General features: G+C 37.2%; 1 protein-coding gene across 3 annotated transcripts in view; it reads left to right on the plus strand.

The window, feature by feature from the left end:
- The window catches only part of pde4ba (phosphodiesterase 4B, cAMP-specific a), a 174,225-nt gene that overhangs the window by 64,203 nt on the left and 88,059 nt on the right, over window positions 1-21,963 (plus strand). The window contains exon 1 of one of the 3 annotated variants that reach the window (XM_079629181.1): window positions 4,594-5,084. The exons of the other annotated variants lie outside the window; for them this stretch is intronic. Within the exon in view, the coding sequence (XP_079485307.1) occupies window positions 4,867-5,084 (218 nt within the window). The 5' untranslated portion in view covers window positions 4,594-4,866. Of the gene's footprint in view, window positions 1-4,593; window positions 5,085-21,963 lie in introns of those variants that run through there. 3 annotated transcript variants of the gene reach the window in all.

Genomic DNA, 21,963 nt, shown 5'->3' on the forward strand with positions numbered 1-21,963 from the left:
TGTGTGAAACCTGCATGACTTTGTTGTCAGAGGAACACAAAAGGGGAAGTTTAGCAGAATGTTGAAGCTACTCTTTTAATGACAATAATAATGCGTACATTAATGTAAATACCTTTACAAAAGGATCATTCACCCCAAAATGAAATTTACTCACTCTCACTGTCATTTTAAACCTGTATGATTTTTTCTCTTTCATTTTCTTCTTTTTTCTTCTTTGGAGCACAATTTTATTTTATTTTATGAAAAATTCAGGAAAATAAATCAGAAGTTCGATTCAATTTTGAAAGTATTATTGTTTTTCCCCCATACAATAAAATTAATGCATATAGATATTTTATATTGGCCAATATGTTGATTATAAGCTCTAAAACTTTAAAATATTACCAGTTAATAAATAACATTTACAGAAATAATTGGTTCATCTCTAGACCTTTTTCTAAATATTTTTCTCTGTGTTCCACATAACAGAAGAATAATGTTATGGGTTTGAAAGACATGAGGGTCAGTAAATGATAAAAAAATTCTGTGTACATTTGTGTCTGTGTGTTTGTACCATATTTTGGGGACAATATTTTGGGATTTTACCCACCAGTGCACCCAGTAAGTCTGACAAAATCTCCTTTAGGGGCATCCTCATTGGTTAAAATGGTATAAAAAATAGTTTTTTACAAATATAAATGTTTTCTTTTATGGTTATGGGTGAGGTTAAAATATTTATAACTAGCTATAAATTAAAACAATAGAAGTCTATGGAATGTACCCATTCAAAGTAAAATATGTGTCTATGTTGTTCTTTCCCAGTCTGTTATTTTCTCATTTCTCAGTTGCCTTTCTTACGGACGATTATAATTGTCTTTCTCAAAAAAAATTTTTTTTGGTTTTGTCCAAAGATTTCAGATTTTGTTTCTTTCAAAGCTTTTGGTGAATGATTTTGAGACCTCATATTACACTTCACCTGAAAATGAGAGAGGAGCCATCAGACGAGAGTCAGGATGAAGGATGGCTGGGACTCACTCGCTCGCTCACTCACTCGCTCACGTATCATTAGAACTTGATCACACCACTGGTCATAGTCACACATATTGTGTGTGTGCAAATAATTTTGTTGGATTACTTTGGCATCAAGTTTTTGACTTTCAAGCTCGATTTGTGCTTAGAGACCATGTAATGGAGGCAGGCTGGGGACTGAGTAGGCCTACAGTAATCAGCTTCCCTCCAAATCAAACTGACCTGTATTTCCCACTGTCATCTGCAATGTCTCCTGCTGTGGATTGGAGTACTCATTCTAATCATTTAAATGAATTTACTAACAGCTCAGAGAGTCTGTCCCACATATCCATAAACTAAGAACTGCAATTCAGTGCAACTCCAGGAGTTGCTGACTGCATGGCTATAGTGCAGTTACAAAAGCAGTAATTGAACTAGATTTACATTTCCTTTGCATTAGATTTTTTGCCTTGGTTCTGTGCTCTTGGCTCCCTTGCTTTGCCATTATTGGTACAAATAGGATGTGTCTTTACAATTAGTAGGCTTCTGTGCTGTTTTTGCAGTGAGCAAGCAGTGTAATGTTTATAAAAACTAAACAGATGAGACTTTGTTAAATGTTTTGGGCTAAATTAATAGCAGAAAATTGCATTGGATATTCACTGTAACTATAACCTGCACTCTAAAAGATGGATTTTCAGTAGCTGTAAATAGATGCATAATCTCTTTAGCTTGATACATTATTTACTTTTAAAGGTAGAAACCTCAACCGAAGCTCTCAGTGTTTGGGGTAGAGTAAATCTTTCTTGTTCTTACAGTTTCACAAAATACTTAGCAGCTCTGTATAGGGTGAGAAATGTAGTGGGGAGTTGTTGGAGTTTACGAGACAGCTTCTCACAAATTGTAATCCTGTGAAATGATTTTAAATTCACTCTGCAGGGGTTGTGTTTGCCCTCATTCTCATTCTGTCACTATACCACACTTCTCTCTCCTCTTAGCTTAGTCGTAATGTTCCCATTGGTGGCCAGCATCTCTCATCCTTTTTACTCTATGAACTAGCATTGTGAGCCATATGACTTCCCTCATTGCAGCAGTCAGCAGTAAGGAAATGTCTTTATGTAAGACCTTCAGTTATGTAAGACCTCTCCACTAAGGCTCCATCAGTGAATAGGCTCACAACGCAGAAAGGTCAGAGTGACTTGATCACATTCCTCTTCATTGAACTCGATGCTAATACACAGTAGTGCAAACCACTACAAAGGACTGTAGTAACAGTAGTTTAGTAGTAAATGTGGGAGGGCAACCCAAAAGTTAGAGGTTCAAACCTGGCTGCAATGACATATAACTTTCACCATTTAGCAAACAATTTCACAAGAGGTTGATCCTGGAGGACTGTCTATTGTGTATGTGTCTGCTAAATGGAAGTCCTACCATCTGCAGGGTCCTCAAATGGTGTTTACAGATTTGCACTGTAGTTTGCTCTTGGTGTTATCTCTCTATATGGTACTTTTTATGTCTAAACTGTAAATATAATAAGAGCCCAGTTTCCTTTCAGTGGGAGCCAGTTTTTTTCACAATGGTGAAGATCTTGAGGGAAATACAGAGCAGGTTAAACATTGACAGTCACCTTTACACTTCAAAGACTGCACCGAAGCCGTATTATGGCTGTGTTTACAGAACCAGAGCAAAAAACAATAAGTTTACCTCACAAAGCTGAAAGTATACTCACCTTGTCTGAGTTCTGCTCAGACCACTAGGTAGTGCATATGTGTCGTATGATCATCTGCACTCACGGTCTATAGAGAATACTTTGAAGGCCTGCGCTGCAAAATATAATGTAGGCCTATATCCTTAAGGTTTCCTGGAGAGAAGGCATGTCCAAGATTCATCAGCTAGTATGTGGGGTGCCTCAAGATTCAATTCTGGGTCCCTTCCTTATTCAATATGCACAACCTCACTGGTCACAATCATATATCCTCAGGTGACCTATGCATTTTTATGATGACCTTGTTTCAATTTGAATGCAGTAGACTAAAGTTTCAGTAGACCTAAATCAACTTGACACGGATACGGTCCATACTGATACAGATATCAGTTGCTTTATAATATCTGTTCTCTCCACTGCAATTTGCAGAATTTTACTTTTTTAATACCCTTTTAGTTTTAACCCAGATCTTTACTTGCTTAACTGGGGAATTTAAGTTATCTATCATAGGTATTCCGTGTTGAAAGATCTGTCAAAACATCACATAAAATATAAGATTTTACCATCTGTTCCAACTTTCTTGTTTATCCTCGCATTCATTCATCTTTTCCTGTTCTCATTACTTCCTCCTTTCCTTTGTCTCCATGGTGAAGTCCTGGCTGCCGGCGGGTGTTGACTGGCAGGTTGATAGCTGGCTAACGTACTTCCATTCTTCCGCATGTCTCTATGAGAGCCGGTGATAATCCCGCTGTGCTGCTGTCACACAGGGCGAGCGATATGCCGTTTCACGTTCAAATGTGCTTTGAAGGGCATTTAACAATTCACCTCCAGAAAGCATCACGGTTTTGCGATTTGTTTCAGTAGGTGTTTATTGATGTATAGGTGAGGTATCTAGGTCACATGTAACATCTAATTACATATAACATCAAATGTTATTTAAAGAAGGTTGTGCATTGATTTTCCTGGGTGGTTGATAAAATGAAGCATGTTCAGCTAAATATGTATTGAGGACATTCACACATTTTTACGGTTTCCGTCTTTTTGTGTCTGTTTTATACTCCCTGCTTTGTTTTCTATCCACCTGTATGTTCCATTTAAATTGTTTTTTCTTTCCAATTCACTCACATTATTTTCTCTTCAAACCAGCCACTTTTGCATCTAAACCCTCATTTAACTCAGAGCTATATTTATTTCCCCAGACATGGCTAATCCTGGGCTTAAATTGCTTTTTAAATATTTTTTCTTTTATCAGTGTCTTGAACGCTACTGAGCTGTGAAAGGGCAGAAGCCCTCATCAGAATTCAGCCAGAGACACCCATCAAACTAACCACAGCTCAGCCAATCAGCTGCAAGGAGGGGCGGAGCTTTTACCGTCACTATGCACATTTTCTTAGGGCTTTTTTTTTTTTTTTTTAAATCCAAGGATCTTAAAGCTATTCCGCTTATTTTTAAAGCAGACAGCACTTGGGGTAGCAGAGTTAGGTGCGCTCAGTCGGTTCCTTCCTCTGGGTCTCCTCTGCACATCATAAGAAGCTCTGCCTGGTAATTCCTGAAGAGAGGAGCCACTGATGGGAGAGAAGACCTGCTCTTGCCCACTGTTGAATAATTTAAGACGGAGTTTCCTGGAGCTGAGTGAAGTAAGTGCGAGTCTGAGGAAAAGAGCAGGAGGAGTGAGTGGGAGAAAGAAAGAAAGAAAGACATCTAAATAAATGAAAGAAGAAGATCTTAAGAGTCAGTTACGCCAGTGTAGGAAAGACAGAGAGGGCTCTTTTTCTCTCTCTTTGCCTAAAAGGAGAGCGAGAGAGAGAGAGAGAGAGAGAGAGAGAGAGAGAGAGAGAGAGAGAGAGAGAGAGAGAGAGAGAGAGAGAGAGAGAGAGAGAGAGAGAGTTTTTTCTTCTTCTCACAGGAAGGAGGTGTGACTGCACTGACGGGGACTGCTCTCAGTGTGTCAGTGGAACTGAACGAGAGAGGATTATTCTACTGCATTGCCGAAAGCCTAAGCTGACAGAGGAAGCAAGAGAATAGAGGAGCTCAAGCGCACACATTTATTCCTGTCTGACACACAAAACATCAGCCTGCATGGCATAACCTCTAGTTGACTGAGAGAAACGGAGGGAATAGTTGGTAGTGTGACTCAGAAAGGACGAAATAGGGCTGTTTCCACCCTCAGCATCACCATGTCCTCCAATGAGTTGAGTGCTCCGGAATCGGACCCTTGCATTCGTACCTTTAAGGAGCACATGCATTTGGAGCTGGAGCCTCCGAGACTGGGTACCGGCAACAAGCGCATCACCTCCCCCAAAATATCTCCCCGCAGCTCCCCGCGCCTGTTCCGCAAGCTCATGGTCAACAAGGGCGGCCGCCACAGGCGCCGATTCACCGTCGCACACACCTGGTAAGCGTGTCTGGGGTATGAAGGATAAAGAGTGATGGGTCGGGAGAGGAAGTGTGAATGGGAGGGTTTTAGTATTATGCTGTTTTGAGTTTTTTTATGAATGACAGTGAATTAGTTTGGGTGAATGTTATTATGGGTCAGTGGAGTGTGATGTCACTGCAGGTATGATATTGTATTGCTTTGACCAAAAATAGATCTTAATGACAAAAGAAACTAGTGAATGATGTTGGATGTGTCAACTGCAAACCAGAGAAGCTGAAACAACAGGCTAATTCTGTCAATGTGACATATTGTGATGCTCTCTTTGGTCTCTCTAAGTGGAACCGTCGCAGTCTCCTTTCAGGAATGAGTTAAGACTGTTAACCCTTTCTCTGCAAACTGCTATATAGATTTTGAGGCAATCTATGTTCAAATTGTATAGGCTTATTTCACTGTTGGTAATGTCAACATCATAGCCTAAACATAGTCAAACCCAAAGTATTTAAAATTATGTGCATTTCTTAGTCATATTTACTGTATATTTTCCATAACATATAAATATGTAGACAATGTATAATGTGTATATGTGTAATGTTGAATTATTTTTTTATATTTATTTAGCATTAAACTAGATGCTCCGAGATTTAAGTATCTTTATGTACGTAATATAATGTATTATTACTACTATTACCTATATTCTGCTACTAAGCAATTGATGTTGTTGATACAAAATAAACTCTCCTCAAAATATTATTTATTAATATTAATTATTATTGATTATTTAATACATTAATTTAGAAAATGAGTTGCTATTCTCGTCGTTTTCCATAAAATGTGGCCGCTCAAAGCATCGGCTTTAGAAGAAGGTTTTGCATCACTCAAAATAATAACATAGCAAGAGTCATATCCACTCTTATCACTTACTGTAACAAAATGAAAGCTTTGTGTCGTGAGATGCTTCCTGTCCATTGAAGAGATTGGATCAGTGCTAGGAGGATGTGGGCAGGATATGATGTGACATGGAAGGTTTTTATCCTTTAGTAAATAGAACATTTGTTATCCTGTCAAGACTCTTGCTACGGTTATGTTTTAAAACAATGGAACAGTGAGAACATTTTTATGAAATCCACAGAAGAATAGAGGAAAGAAATAAAGAATATTTAAGTTTTATGTTCTAGAATGCAAGGTAATTGGTTTTGTTTTGTTTTGGTTTAGTTTTACATTATACTTACGATGTATGTGGTTTGGGCCATGCTTTGCACTTGTTTTATTGTCTAGAATTTAAAGCCGTAAGATGTGTTGTTCTTGGAATAGAGCCTTGGATATTCGCCACACATGTGCCTCTATGGTTACTGTTTCACATTTATTCTGTGTCAAAATGCGTCCCTTCTTCTGCTTCGTTAGCTAGGCAGTGTGTGTGTTTAATGTTTAATGTGTTAGGTACAATACACACTGTGACTGGATTACACCGTGAAACATGTCACACAGCCACCAGCACCTATGCATTTCTCATCCAGACAGCCATTAGACACAGACAGAAGAGTGTTTAATAGGGGGAGTTTAATGGTGCAGACTGCAATAACTGCAGTGATTTGTACAATTATAGTGTCTGAGACTTTTAGCACCAATCTGCTGCGCACGTTGTCAATGGAAGCGCAGGCTTTGGAGTTCAACCATTCATAAATTGAACCACAAATGGAACCAGAGTGATCAGAAATGTCATATCTGGCCTCTAAATGAATGCCACTAGAGCCTTGAGTTATGGTTGTCATCTATTGTACCCGTCTTAATCTGACAGATTCAAACTTGTGTATGGAGAAGTGGTTCTCATGAACATTTCAAATGCAACCTGAACATCCTCAGATTACCAGATCTAAACTTTTGCAACTCATTGAATCTCTTATCGCAGTTGTGCATTGCATAACCACCAGTGGTTTCACATTTTGTGCAACAGAGCATCCACGTTATTGTGAGTGGAGGCTTGTGTCATAGTTCTTTTTCTGGTTTGGTCGTTGCTGTGTTAGGTAACACACACCGGGAATGGAGGGAGGGGGCAGGATTGTCTTGAGGGAGTGAGGTGGTGCATGAACATGGAATGGAGGTGGAGAAAAGACAGGTGCAGTGGTGTGGAAAATGCTGAAGAGAGCCTCATCCCTTCATGATAAATGACGTTCAAGGAGAAAATGGAAGGATAATCTCTGATTAACCTTAGGTGTGTTTTTAAAAGTGTTTTTTTTCGTTCATATTAGCCTATCATATATAGATATATTTGAAAGTGACAGGAATTATTGGGAGATGTTGCAGGTCAGACTCAAACCCACTCAATGTCTTTAGTATGTGTCATAACTGCTGTGCCATGTCTCTGACACAAAATTGTTTTTTAAAATGTTTTGACCTTGAATTAAGAAAGGTCAAAACATGTAATAACAACGTTACACCTACCATATCCTAGGTGTGATGAGCAATGAGCGCTTTCAATCTTTTCCATGCTATCCTAAGTTTCTGTCCCAATCAGCTGCGACAAGTGACATGACATTTTGTTGAGCGCTTTTTGTTTTTTGATCTGCTGAGTTGCCCCACCCACAATGAAATCGTCTCGGGTTACGAATGCAACCATTGTTCCAATGAATGCAACTGAGAAGTGGAACGAGACACTGTGTCCTAGGACGCTTAGGGGACTGCCTCCAGCGTGACCAGTTTCTGAAGCAAGTGTCTAAACACGACAATAACATTGGCCGGCGACAGCCTATGACGTCACTACCAGTGTGACCAGAGTATAAAAGGGCGCCTGTAATACACGTCAATAACTTCTTGTCTTGTTCCCCTTTGGAGGGAACCATGGTTACATTCATTACCCTAGACAATCCTTTTCAAATGGGAACTCGAACTGCGTCCTAGGGCGGCTTTGGGGAACAAATACCCACTCTGCCATGCTGAAGTAATGAATACCATAACAGCTGACATAAAGTCAATGACTCCACGGAGAAAGGTCCAGAGTCATAATTCCCCATCCTAGATGGTACGCACCAGCGGCTGTTGTGACTCTATTCCCTATTACCTAAAACCCAGGCGGCTACATACCTCGCGGGCAGAGCTCAGAGCCTGGTATTTTTCCAAAAACCTTCAAGGGAATATGGCCAAGGATAAGGAATATCCTGCATGTCACTTCAGGGGACACTATACCCCTGACGAATGAAGGTCTCAGGAAAACCTCTCTCAAATGAGAGGAGACCTAGCAACTCTAAAAAATATCATCAATGAGAGCCAATGACTTGATATAGTAGCTCTAAGAACGGAGGCCTCAGCAAGACGACTCTCTATAATGAGAGGAGCCTAACTAAACTCTACGGTCAAAGATCACCTCACCAAGGAGGCTCACAGAGAGCCACACAACTTGAACGTTATGTTATGCGGAGCTCTGGGGAGTGGGGGTCTTAGCATAACAACTCTCTAAATCAAGAGGAATCCTACCTTACTTGTTGCATGAGGACACAGTGAAAGAACATTCTGAATTTACTGAAGGTTAGACAATTTTCTTCAGGTTTTGAATTTAAATCTAAATTTAAATTTAAAAATAAAAAAGTTATCAAATGCACATAAAAAAAATGGAGGAACATGCAAGGCAGATGTTACTAAATATATAACCATAACATTCCCTCAGCTGTATCTAAAAAGAGAAAAATCAACATCCTTCCCTTTTTTCATACTAATCTGCTTTCTTCTTCATCTAATGAGATATTCTTTCATTCTGCCTCCCCAGGGCCTAATATTTGGATCTGTTCCCTCTCTCTGTGGGAGACATTATACTGCATTAGCATACATAAACATCCAAAGCATCTTTAAAAAGTTTGGTACGCTCTATTAAAAGTTAAGCAAACAACTCCTTTCCGTTACTGTGGCTTTGGTGAAAAACCAAGTGTGAAAGACTTTTATTCAAATAGAATGTTTGGCAAACGCAAATGTCTCTGCATCACTTCAAACTTGGGTCAGTGTTTGCTCGAGGAAATCTGATTATAAACCTACGGTTGTATTTAAATATACTTTATTTGGACACATCATTGACTTGCATTTTTAAATGGGCTAATTATGTTGGCGTGTCTTGTATTTTTTTGTTTTGTAAACTGTCCCCAGTCAGTTTGAAAGTGCTTGCTTACTCTTGTGTTGTGCAGCGTGTAAGTGTTTATGCTTCTCTGCCTTGGATTCATCAGGCTACTGGACTAGAATGGTTGATATTCAGAAGAGTGAGAGAAGAAGAGAGATTCGTGCATGCATAAAAGTGCACTCGTACACGTGCGGATCCTCTTACATATTTGCTTTCTTTAATGTGACAGGCCTGAATCAGATGCCATGGGGTCACATCTCAGCTCTTGTCACATATAAAGAGTTTGAGCCTTTTTTGTGAATTCCGTGTTGGCTTGTTAAGCCAAGCACAATGTGAGCAATATTCAGATTGAACTAATTTTGGGGGGCCTTTACTTGTACGTTTCATCTTTCATCTATTAGTCAATATCAAGGAAGTCAAGGAATTCTATGTGCTATTTATACTGTAATGCAGTGCTGTTTAAATTCCATAACTTGTGCAAAATGAATATGTGTTGTCATTTTAAGGATGTTCAGAAATGCAATTTGCAAAGAAAATACTGCTGTTTTCACTTCATGGCTAAATTGATGTTTGTACTGTCGATTTTCCTGCAGTGATGTCACTTCCTGGATGATGATGTTATAAAGCAGATTAATTGCCATCGATAGTTGCTTCGATGAACTGTCGGTTATCGGTATAAATCAACAACAAAAATCTCCATTATCAATTCTTTCTATAGAACGGTCTCAAAAAAATACACTTTATGAAGTAGTTAAGCGCAAATGAAACGTTTTCTAAAACGTGAGCACGGTGTAACATTCATGTGAAGGCACACATAAGTTATACAAAGCCATTTTCTCTCTCTCTCGCTGGAGAGACATTTCTTCTACATTATTTCTATAGTTCACATGACACTAAAATAAATAAAAGCATAATAAAGCATAAAAAAAAATTAATCATAAAAAATTCAATAATAATGTGTCAGTAGTGATGACGCTTGGCCATTTCTATGTATTTTAATTGATTCTAATACTGTTCAAAATATTATCTTGGTTAAGTAATTGATCATTTTCTAATAAAGATCAGTACTATTTTATAATGATATTATAGGTCGACCTCTAAAGCAACTGGTATTTGTCAGTTTAGGGGATATTGCAAAAGTTGTAAGCTGCAGTCAGTCTAGAAAGGACTCATTTCACTTCCATTCAAATGCATGCAAATCACATTTATTAAAAACAGAAGGGCTAGAGTGCAATGTCATATCCTGTTGTGCATATGGTTGTGTCTTGATAAACTGTGAGCTTTACAAGTAAGTGCATAGCACTATTACCATGCTAGTTTAATGTTTTATACAATATATTAGGCATAGGGGACATGAACATATACGATACAAGACATGTTGACTGCTTGCTATCAGCACAAGGGAGGAGGGTGGTGTGGTCTTTTATCAAGGTGCTCCTGAGTAACAGGATAAACACAAGTAACATGCAGCCATACTCTTGTTAGACACATACGAGGCCAAATGCCAATTGCTTTTTGAACCAAACTTTTACCAGTTGCATGAGGCCTCCTCAGGTTAGGTTAAATTAAGAGCATAAGCAGAACAGACATGTGGTTCAGGCATCTCTTCCCCCGATGCGATTGAACTTGCAAGATTTGGGTTAAGAGGTCAAGATAACTCACCGGTAAACAAATTTACCAGCAGCTTTACCAGAGCTGATTCATTGCTGCAGACGCATTTAGATTGAACTAGTGATATCTGTTCACACACGCTTTATTGCCATCATTAATGCTAATGCAGACATACAAACACATATGCCCTTTGTTAGGCTGTCAGTACATTTAATTAAAGGTCTAAAAGGGTGATACAATGTGTGTGTTAATATGCTTGTGATCTCATCAGCCTCATAGTAACACGATAAAGATTGCACGTTAATTACAAGTACTTTATTTTACAGTGTCCTTGGTACACGTTACATGTGGTTACTATAGTTATAACCATAAATGATGCATTATTACATGCAACTACCACTAAACCCTAATCCTTCCCTAACCCTAGTAAGCACATGCAGTTAATTAGCATATACTACTCAGTACTTAAATGTATAATTACACTATAAAAATGACAGCTTAAAAATAATGTGTAACCTGAAATTCTTTTAGCTATTTTTACATTGTAATTACACCTTTTGAACCCCACTGTATTCCTTTTCAAAGACTGCACTGTTGTGGCAACATTGTAAGAATAACTATGTGACCTTTTGACTTGCCGGTTGTTGTTAATGCACCGGCTCTCAGACATTTTCAGGCTGGTAGAGTCACTTTTTGCCAGTGAGTTAATCAGTCTCCAGGGCTGAAGTATCTGGAACACAGTGGGTCTCCTGGAAGCAGATTCACTCAGCTGGATTTATGGCTGCAGTCTCATCTACTCCATAATTATTACGCTATCTTTCACAAGACTGCTGGTCAAGGCCCACACACTTAATAAAGTGAACACTAAAGGGACTACAGTTGCAGTTTAGGGTGTGAGAAGCTAAGTTTCACAATTGATGTCATCAAGCTGACCACATTCTTAAAAACAGCTGTAAATTGACCTGTAAAAATACTCTCTCTTCCTTCTCTCTTTACAAAGTGCAGTCTTATATGAAGTCGTTTCACACACACACACACACACACACACACACACACACACACACACACACACACACACACACACACACACACACACACACACACACACACACACACACACACACACACACACACACACACACACACACACACACACACACACACACACACACACACACACACACACACACACTCTTTAGGTACACCGTTGCCTTTAGAACTGCCTTAATTCCTTGTGACATAGATTCAACAAGGTGCTGGAAACATTCCTCAGAGATTTTGGTCCATTTTGACATGATGGCATCACACAGTTGTTGCAGATTTGTCTGTTGCACATCCATTATGCAAATCTCTCTTTCCACCACATCCCAAATGTGATCAATTGGATTGAGATCGGGTGACTGTGGAGGCCATTTGAGTGTAGTGAACTCATTTTCATGGTCAACGAATTTGAGCTTTGTGACATGTTTTTTTATCCTGCTGAATAGCCATCAGAAGATTGTATGCTGTAGCCATAAAGGGATGGACATGCAGCAACAATACTCCGGTTGGGTGTGGCATTTAAACGATGCTCAATTGGAACTAAGGGGCCCAAAGTGTGCCAAGAATATATCCCCAACACCATTTCACCACCAGCAGCCTGAACCGTTGATACAAGGCAGGATGGATCCATACTTTCATGTTGTTTATGCCAAATTCTGACCCTATCATCTAAATGTTGCAGCAGAAATCTAAACTTCTCAGACCAGTCTTAATTTCTTCAGTGTCTACATACCTAAATGCATTGAGTTGCTGCCGTGTGATTGGCTGATTAGATGTTTATGTTAATCAGCAGTTGAATAGGCGGCCAGAACACTATTTTTAAGACATTTTTAATGACAAAATATACGACTGGAAAATTTTTATTTTATTTAACCGAAATTCACAAAATGCAAAACAATGCAGGTGCATTCATATAATTTTCTAATAATTTTGTAATGAATGTAAGTTCAGTTCTACAATCTGAGTAGGAATTATCACATGCAGTAAAAGACAGAATAATATAATGCAGATAATATAAAGCTTTTGCCACATACTCAACACTGTCATGCTGATATCGCGCGAGAGATTTTCACCTTGACGAGAAATATTGTTTTGTTTTAATATCCCGAGATGTTGCTGCAAGACCTTATTTTGACATTCTTCTTGCAAGAAACTTTAGATTTTTTTTTAATTATTTGAAATGTAAAACTGAAGAATTTAAAAGTACAATAACAGTAATTTATAGTCATATGCATCATTGTTACTTTTTGCAATGCATGCAGGCTTTAAAACTGCATTAACATTCATGATTATCAGAGTGCTTAAAATGATCTGTTCAAATGAGTGATTACTGTTTACTGACACATATTGCCAGCCTCCATCCCTCCACCCTTTTATTTTGCTGTCTGCTAGATCTTTAATCAATCAGCGTGTCTCAGACTGAAAGTAAACACTTTTGTTTTTTTGTCCCAAAACTGTGATTAGGATATCAAAGTGGGCTCAGCGAGCTGGACAGCAAGAGGCTGTGAAAGATAGAGCTTTGCAGAAAGAGCTAATTTAATGACTGACGTTAATAATGCTGATGTCATGCATGCCCTGGAATGATAATCTTTCAGTGGCTACATGGATTGTATGAGATTAAAGCGGATATATAATATTTTGATGCTAGGATTATGGTGTCCATTATGTTGCAAACTAATTTTTTAGATTTTTTTTTTCTTGAACATTAAATGCCATACATTTCCTGTAAAATAGTATATATACATATTCACTGTATACTATTTTGTGTGTGTGTGTGTGTGTATATATATATATATATATATATACATACACTGTCTATATATATATATTATTTTGTATGTAATATAATATACATTATAAATATAATGTATTTATTCATTTAAAAGTTTGGAATAATTAAGTTTTTTTTTAATTGTTTTTAAAATAATCATCTTATGCTCACCAAAGCTGCATTTATTTGATCGATTTTTGTTTTATTTCAACATTGATTTGATTTTTGAAATATCAAGTGAGTGACACTCAGACTTGATTAATGTCTGCTGAAAATAGCTTTGCCATCACATAAATAAATTACATGTTTTAATGTATTTTTGATCAAATTAATACAGCCTTGGTGAGCGTAAGAGACTTCTTTGAAAATAATTAAAAAGTCATAATTATTTCAATCCAGGCTCATTGGGAAAACCTACATGTGGCAACATTTCTGCAAATTGATATGTTGGATTATACACGTTTCATGATACTTAAAAAAAAAAAGTTGTCAAATGAGTGGTGCTAAAAGTGTGTTCAGATTTATCTGGCAATATTTTATTATTTAGACTGTTGTATACCATGGCAGTTCAGAAATATATCCGGTGAGTGGTGCTAAGAGGTCAATGTCTAAACCCTAAACATACCCGATAGTGTTAACAAAAGCAAATGTGGGATAAAAACACATTTAAAAAGCATGACATTTTGGCTTGCTTCGACAAGTCTTTGAGGTCTTTTATCATGACTCGTGTTTCAAGGGACTCGTACCCAAGCGATTCGCATTATAAGTGCAATGCAATGTGAGCCACTGAGCAAGTCTGCTATGCCAGAAAAGCAACACATATGGAGCTGGTTATGTGATGCAAACATGAGAATGTATTAGTTTACAAATGATGCACTATGCTAATAGTGTTTTGAGGTCATGGTATTGTGCAAGGAACCACACGTCTGAAAAGAAATACAAGTTGTTGCTGTTTCACTGGCTCTAGTGTTTATTTCTGCTGGAAATTGCAGTGTTTTGTATGCATTGGTATGTGTTTTAGAGGCATTTTTTTTCAATGAGCCTGTTGATTAATTTAGTTATAAAACATGATGAGCTTGCACAAGAAAGATCAGCTCTGAATATGGTTGTCTCTGAAAAAGACAGCTTATTGACTGACCTGACTTCTTTTACCATGACAGCAACCCCGTGGAGAGTTGCACTCGCAGTGTATTTTGGGACCATTGCAGCTTCTGCCATTGCAGTGGTTTTGTCATGAATAAACCAAAAGCCAAATCCACTCACTGCTCTTAGTGTGTCCTTTGTTTGAGTGTGTCATGTTGAAAAGCTTTAACGGACATGCGCTACATGTGTGTTTGTGTACCAGCGGGACACATTAACTAATGGTCTGTTCTAATTTAAAGCGTACTTGAGACATCGCGGCGCCGTTTACTCTTTCTATCCTGAAGTTCAAGCAAACACTTCTCTCTCTTTCTCTCTCTCTCTCCCTCCATTCATCAAGATCTCCCAGCCAGTAATTTATGACATGTATTATTGCACACTTTTACACACTTTTATTCTTATCTTCTCCATGCAGAACTGTGTGCAAAAATGTTAGGATGAATGTTAGGAATGAATGTTAGGATGAATAGGAATGTTTTAACTATCTTTCTCCAGGTACACCAGTGTACTTTTTTGTTTGTTCTTTAGTTCAGCAAAAATGCATTACATTGATCAAAGGTGACCGTAAATACTTTTACATTACAATAATATACTATTTCAAATAAATGCTGTTCTTTTGAACGTTCTATTAATCAAATAATCCTGAAAAGATCATCACCTGTCATAGCATTGATAAGAAATGTTACTTGAGCACCATCATGTGACATTGAAGACTGCTGAAAATTCAGCATTTATTCAGCATTTTTAATTACATTTTAAAATATACCTTAACTTTTGAGTGGTAGTTTATCATAGACCTCCTTGGTTTGGCAATTAAAATATGACTTGTACAGAGACTGTATGTTGCATATTTTTTTGTCCTTGCATTTCCAGAATGGCAGGTGGACTTTGAGTCATTGGATCATCTGTAGCACCAGATCAATTTGTCATCCTCTCCAGATTGCCGAACTGAATTCCAAGAGATTTATTAGGGGCTTTATCTGGTTTTTGATTCAAAAGCGGTCTCTAAATATGAGCATGTATCCTTTTATTGAATATATGTTCTCTTTTAATCACTACATAGCGATATCACAGGGTCCGGTGCAGTTTTCCAGTGCCTCATTAGTCCCTTTGAGATCCAATTCTGCTTCTTAAGAAAGTCCACCCACTTTCTCAAGAAACCTTTAGTGCTCATTAACAGCCTCTTCATTATGGAGTACCTACTGAACGTATACACACACCACAGGTGACCACTCTCCCACACACTGTACTCCCAAATCACAACTATAATTAGAGCAGGGAGCGGAATTTAGTTTTCACTTTTAACTCACTTTCATTCTCTGTCCCCAGCATAGCGTAGACATGAAACAGTCTTGTGGGAATATGTTCCTTACTTTGTGAAACTGAAAGTTTAGATTTGTGCAGTAAACCCAACCCGATCTCACGGCAATTCGTACGAATTTTACGAGGTGGCTAATTCGTACCAATTCATACGACCTCACTCGTACGAATTTGTAAGTTTTTTGCTAAATCGTACATATTTTACGATTTGCCAAAATCGTATGAATTCATACGAATGACCTACCCCTGACCCCGCCCCTAAACCCAACCGTCACGTGGGTTTAGACAAATCGTACAAATTCGTACGAGTGAGGTCGTACAAATTCGTACGAATTAGCCACCTTTTAATCACTCGTACAAATTCGTACGAATTGGTCGTGAGATAGCATTGGTAAACCCCATAAAGAAAACACTAGAAGAGCTTGTGCGGCTGAAATGTGTTCTTAAATGTTGCTGTGGTATTTTCGTAAAAAGTATTTTTTGCTATTTAAAGTTTTACACAAAGAGATAAATAGTATTTTTGGAAAATAGGATTACAATTATGTAGTCACAGGCCTGTCAGAAATATTTTTTTTATGTTTTTGAAAGAAGTCTCTTATGCTCACCAAGGCCACATTTAATGGATCAAAAATACAGTAATATTGTGAAATAGTATTACAATTTAAAGTAACTGTTTTTTTTATTGCATTTTAAAATGCAATTTATTCCTGTGATGACAAAGCTCAATTTCAGCAGTCATTACTTCAGTCTCCAGTATCCAATGATCCATAGAAATAATTCTAATATGCTGATTTGACAAACAAAATAAAAAACATTGTTATTAATGTTGAATACAGTTTTTCTGCTAAATGTTTTTGTGTAAACCAATAGTTTTTTTTTTCAGGATACTTTGATGAATAGAAAGTTCAAAAGAACAGCATTTATTTTAAATATAATCTTTTGTAACATTAGTAATGTCTATACTGTCACTTTTGATCAATTAAATGCATCCTTGCTGATTTTTTTTTTTTAAAGTCTTACCCCAGACTTTTAAATGTAGTGTACATTGAGCAGGTGTCCCCTCATCGGTGGTGCCATAACAAATCACCTACGTTTCATATAATACTACTACTAACATGAATGACAATGAACAAAAGACTGCAACAGTAAACAATATTCATACATCCATACCAGTAGGTGTCAGTATATAATCCAATATCACTAAAACAAAGAAAAGAAAAGCCAACAAAATCTGTTCTTACTCAAGCAACCACTCAATTCTTTATTTACCCTTGCACTGCAAATAAGCTGAAACAGTCTCCAAAATGTGTGTGGTACTTCATTCTAAATGGAGGCAAGTGGAGCTATGGGGTTTTATCAACAATCTGTGGATCCACTGGAGTTACGAGTTTTAGTCACAAGCTCTTAGTACAAAGTTATATTCAAGCTCTTGGGTAAAGTATAGGCAAAAAAAAAAAAAAAAAAAAAAACCCGGTAATTAACCGGTATTTTTTCTAATCAAACCGTTTTTCGGAACAGCAATGTTACAGAGGGAACACACGAACAGTTAACATTAAAATACTGATTCTGCTCAAACCGACTGATTTTTTAAGCCCTGCTAAGTGTGTTCTGTTAGCAGCTATACAGTTGATATATAGTGTGGATTAGTCATAATATAAGTGATTTTTTAGTAGACAGTATATAAGACCTAATTCCTAGAAAGGAAACTAATGTAAATCCCACATTCAGTCTTGCAGCTGAAGCATTGGAATGCACAGTGTGTAGTATGGCAATTGGCAACCTTTTCCTATCTGGCTACACACACATCATTTGAAGGTCATCGTGTCACATTTCTCTAGTGGAATGCTGTGATACCAAAAAGGTAGACCATTCTCACTGGTGTACAATGCAAGTTTAGGTAATGGTATTTTCATTTCTGGGAAAGATTGCATTTGATGGAAATACCAGTGCTGGCAAGACTACAAATTATTATTATTATTATTATTGGTAAGCTTGAAACGCTGAATGATACTTAGCACTCACATTGGTTTTTCATCAGTTGTAGGAATGTAATAATAAGTAAGGGATAATGTAGACAGAGGCGGTTGTTATAGCAAATACAACCCTGACAGGCTGATCAGGACTCTTGAATCAGCCTCAAGGGGTTGTTTTCGCTATAACAACCGCCTCGCTCTACATTATCCCGCTTATTACATGGCTACCTATACCAAATAAATCTATAATTTGACACAAAATATTGATTTAAAAAGGAGTTTATTGATTTAAAAACGATTGTATTGCTTCCGCTAAAGAACACCGTATCCATGGCAGACGTTGATAACAGACCGCTGCTAAGTATAACCAAAGAGTATAGAAGTATCAAGAGGCGAAACTCAATAGAACGTTCCATTGCAACAAACGCACCCGTGCGCAGAGCTGCAGCTCCGCCATCTTGGACTGAACGCGTCATAGAATTGAACGATACCGGTTCCAATTCAAAAGCTGTTAAGGGAACTAAATAGTTGTTTCTCGTTTTTAATATCTCTATAGCAGACATCCAAAGTCTCCCGGAAGTTCCGGGAGTCTCCCGCATATTGATAGCGGCTCCCTGATGCCGGCAAATTAGCAAAAATCTCCCGAAATCTAGAGCGAGCGAGCAAGAGCGCGCAGCTCCACACCGTGTTGCGCACACGGCAGAAAGGGTGAGGGAGTGAGAGACCTCCTGCGTGTGTAATTAAACTTTTGCCATGAAAACACTCTGCTTTTATGTTCTGCTTTTTTATTTTTAGAAATTTGAATGGTCAATATGGATATTGCAATTTTGTCAATAGTCTGGAAAGTGGAATTTTTTTTTCCCATATGATCCAGGTCTGGAAATGATTAAAATCAAATTCCATACTTTTCCAAACATATTTGTTGCTCAAGAAACATTTCTGATTATCAATGTTATGCTTAATATTTTTGTGGAATCTGTGATAAAAAAAAAAAATCATGATTATTTGAACAATGGAAAGTTCAAAAGAACATAATTTATTTGAAATCGAAATTATATAAATAAAAAAATAAAAATAGGATTACTGCCACCAAAACTTTTGAACGGTAGTGTATATCTGATAATCTGTATAATAATATATGACAGAAATATGTAATAAATGAACCACTTCCAATCATAAATAAGAAGAATAACTAATCTTCTGATATTAATCAATTAATAATTGATTTAACTTCAACAATAATCTGGCAAATGTCTCCTTTGGAATATAGGCCTATGGTTGGTCTTGTTTTAAAGCATTCTTGAATTACAACCATTTAAGTTTGGATAGTGATTTTCATGTCTATGCGAAAGGTGTGGGGGGGAGGGGGGGGTGACAGTTAAAGGGTTAATTTAGTGATAACAATGAATTAATAAAGCGGTAATTTGCCAGGTTAGGTGTTATCTCTGAAAATATGCGATTTTAAAAGCCAATTTCGACCAAACACATAACGTTATAATAAACTGTTACTGCGGTTATAGGATAGCTTAACGTTACAGCACCTGTTATCGTTGCCGTTAGCTCACTTTGACGTTAACAAAAACCTTTTCTACTTTACCTCTCTGGATCTTTGGTGAATCTATGAAATGCTAGTTGATTGGTTGTATACTGGTAGTTGTTGCAGTTGATGGCAGAACACTGTTTTCTTTGTTTCCAATTATTTCCAGACATAATGCTGTTAATGCTGTATAGTTGTGCTAACGGTAAAGCCGTTGGTTCAGTCCAAAATGGCGTCAGCGCGACCGCAGCGCCATCTAGCGATTGTTGTCAAAACTGCAACGGAGTTTCGCCTCTTGTTACTTCTATACTCTTTGGTATAACACACCGTTGCCATGAAAAACAGAGCGTTGCCATGGACACAGTGTTCTTTAACGGAAGCAATACAGTCGTTTTTAAATCAATAAACTCCTTTTTAAATCAATATTTTGTGTCAAATTATTGATTTATTTGGTGGGTAGCCATGTAATAAGCGGGATAATGTATAGCGAGCCGGTTGTTATAGCGAATACAAAAATCCCAATCAGCCTGTCGGGGTAGAATTCGCTATAACAACCGCCTCGCTATACATTATCCCTTACATAACTGACCGTACATTTTTTTATTTTTTTTCATCGCAAAACATGTTTTGAGTATAGAGATGCATCCCTAAAATAGTTTTCTTATGCTGCTGATTGAAATTCTTGCTTAGAAACAGCCCAGTCTGCTGTTACTAATTCAAAAGAGTCCTTCAAGCATCTTTTACAAATTTGAAAGCATTTGTCACATTTATACAGCTTGGAAAATGGCTTTGTTTATTTCCGTTTCTTTTGCTGAAAGGCTCTGAAATATTTTGGAATTGTTATGTGTAACTGTAATACTGTCAAGAACGGAAACTACTCTACAGCATTCATTAGGGAAAAACACATTAAGCCTTCTAGGGAGTATATGTTTAGTTTCTATGTTTACAAAAAAAACAGGGTGACGTCTATAAAACAAACTTTAAATGCAGTCTGTCCAAAAATTTAGAGGAACCAATCAATGATAGCATATTGAAACGTAACGTAGTGAACCGAATTGAAATTATCATATTTGGAACATATCATACCCTACACAACAAGAGTGAACACATTTATACTATTCTGTTCTTGTTCTCCATTTCATGTACTATATTGATAACATATCGTTTAAAATATTAGTATTTACATTATTTACAATATTAACTAATTTTAGAAAGAAGAGAACATTTTGTTTTCATCTCTAATTAGATGACATAGTGGACTAGCTTTTCATGTTGAATATATGCCATATAGCAGAATAAACAAACACACAGCATAGAGTATGAGTCATTTAGAGTTGAAGGAGAGAAGCACATTTCAGGAATCTGTTTACATGCTTCCTCAAGCGGCTGATCCGCTGTGTCCAGCATCTGATTTAATGAGCGAATATGAGAATCCCTCAAAGAGGTTAATGTAAGGACAAGAGCAGCGTGAAACTCTCTGATAAGCATTTATTATAGCTTTACTATGAGCTCTGCTCTGCAGCGAGAGAGAGACAGAGTTAAGAGATTTCTACCTTATAACAAAAAGATATATTTAATACAAATATTAAAAATGTAAAACCATGGTTTTATTTATAATATGGTTATTATAACTATAATATAACTAAAATATGATCAGTATAGTTTGTGTTAATTGTGTATTTTAAGAGTTGTTTTAGAACTTAAAGGGATAGTTCACCCAAAAATGAAAATTAGCCATGATTTACTCACCCTCAAGTCATCCTAATAGGTGTATATGACATTCTTCTTTCAGACAAATACAATCGGAGTTATATTAAAACATGTCCTGGCTCTTCCAAGCTTTATAATGGCAGTGATTATAAAGGCAAATTAATTATAAAGGCTTTATAATGGCAATTGCTGTTTTTGTTTTGAAGTCCATAAAAGTGCATCTATTCATCATAAAAGTGCTCCGCACGGCTCCCGGGGGGGTTAATAAAGGCCTTCTTTTCTAAAGGCGTTTGTGTAAGAAAAATATCAATTTGAACTGTTACAAAGTAAAATTTTAGCTTCCGGACAAACGAACATATGCAGTCTATACGTACGCCCAAAGCGCAACTTGCACAACTTGTGACGTCGGAAGTAATGTAGTGTGTCATGGCGTACCGTAAATTTCAGCAGTACGTCACATTACTTGCATAAGTTTTGCTTTAGACTCAAGTCGAATCTGTATGTTCGTTCGACCGGAAGCTAGTTATTTTACATTATAAAGTTTTAAACATGGATATTTTTCTTACACAAACGTATCGCTTCACTTCAAAAGGCCTGTATTCATTTTTAACCTCTCTTAGATGTACATTTATGCCTGAATACTTTTTAAAAAAAGTTTTGAAGTAAAAAATAAATAAAACTAAATACGCAGATTA

The sequence above is a fragment of the Phoxinus phoxinus genome (assembly GCF_949152265.1).
Source record: "Phoxinus phoxinus genome assembly, chromosome: 11".
NCBI classification, from domain to species: domain Eukaryota; kingdom Metazoa; phylum Chordata; class Actinopteri; order Cypriniformes; family Leuciscidae; genus Phoxinus; species Phoxinus phoxinus.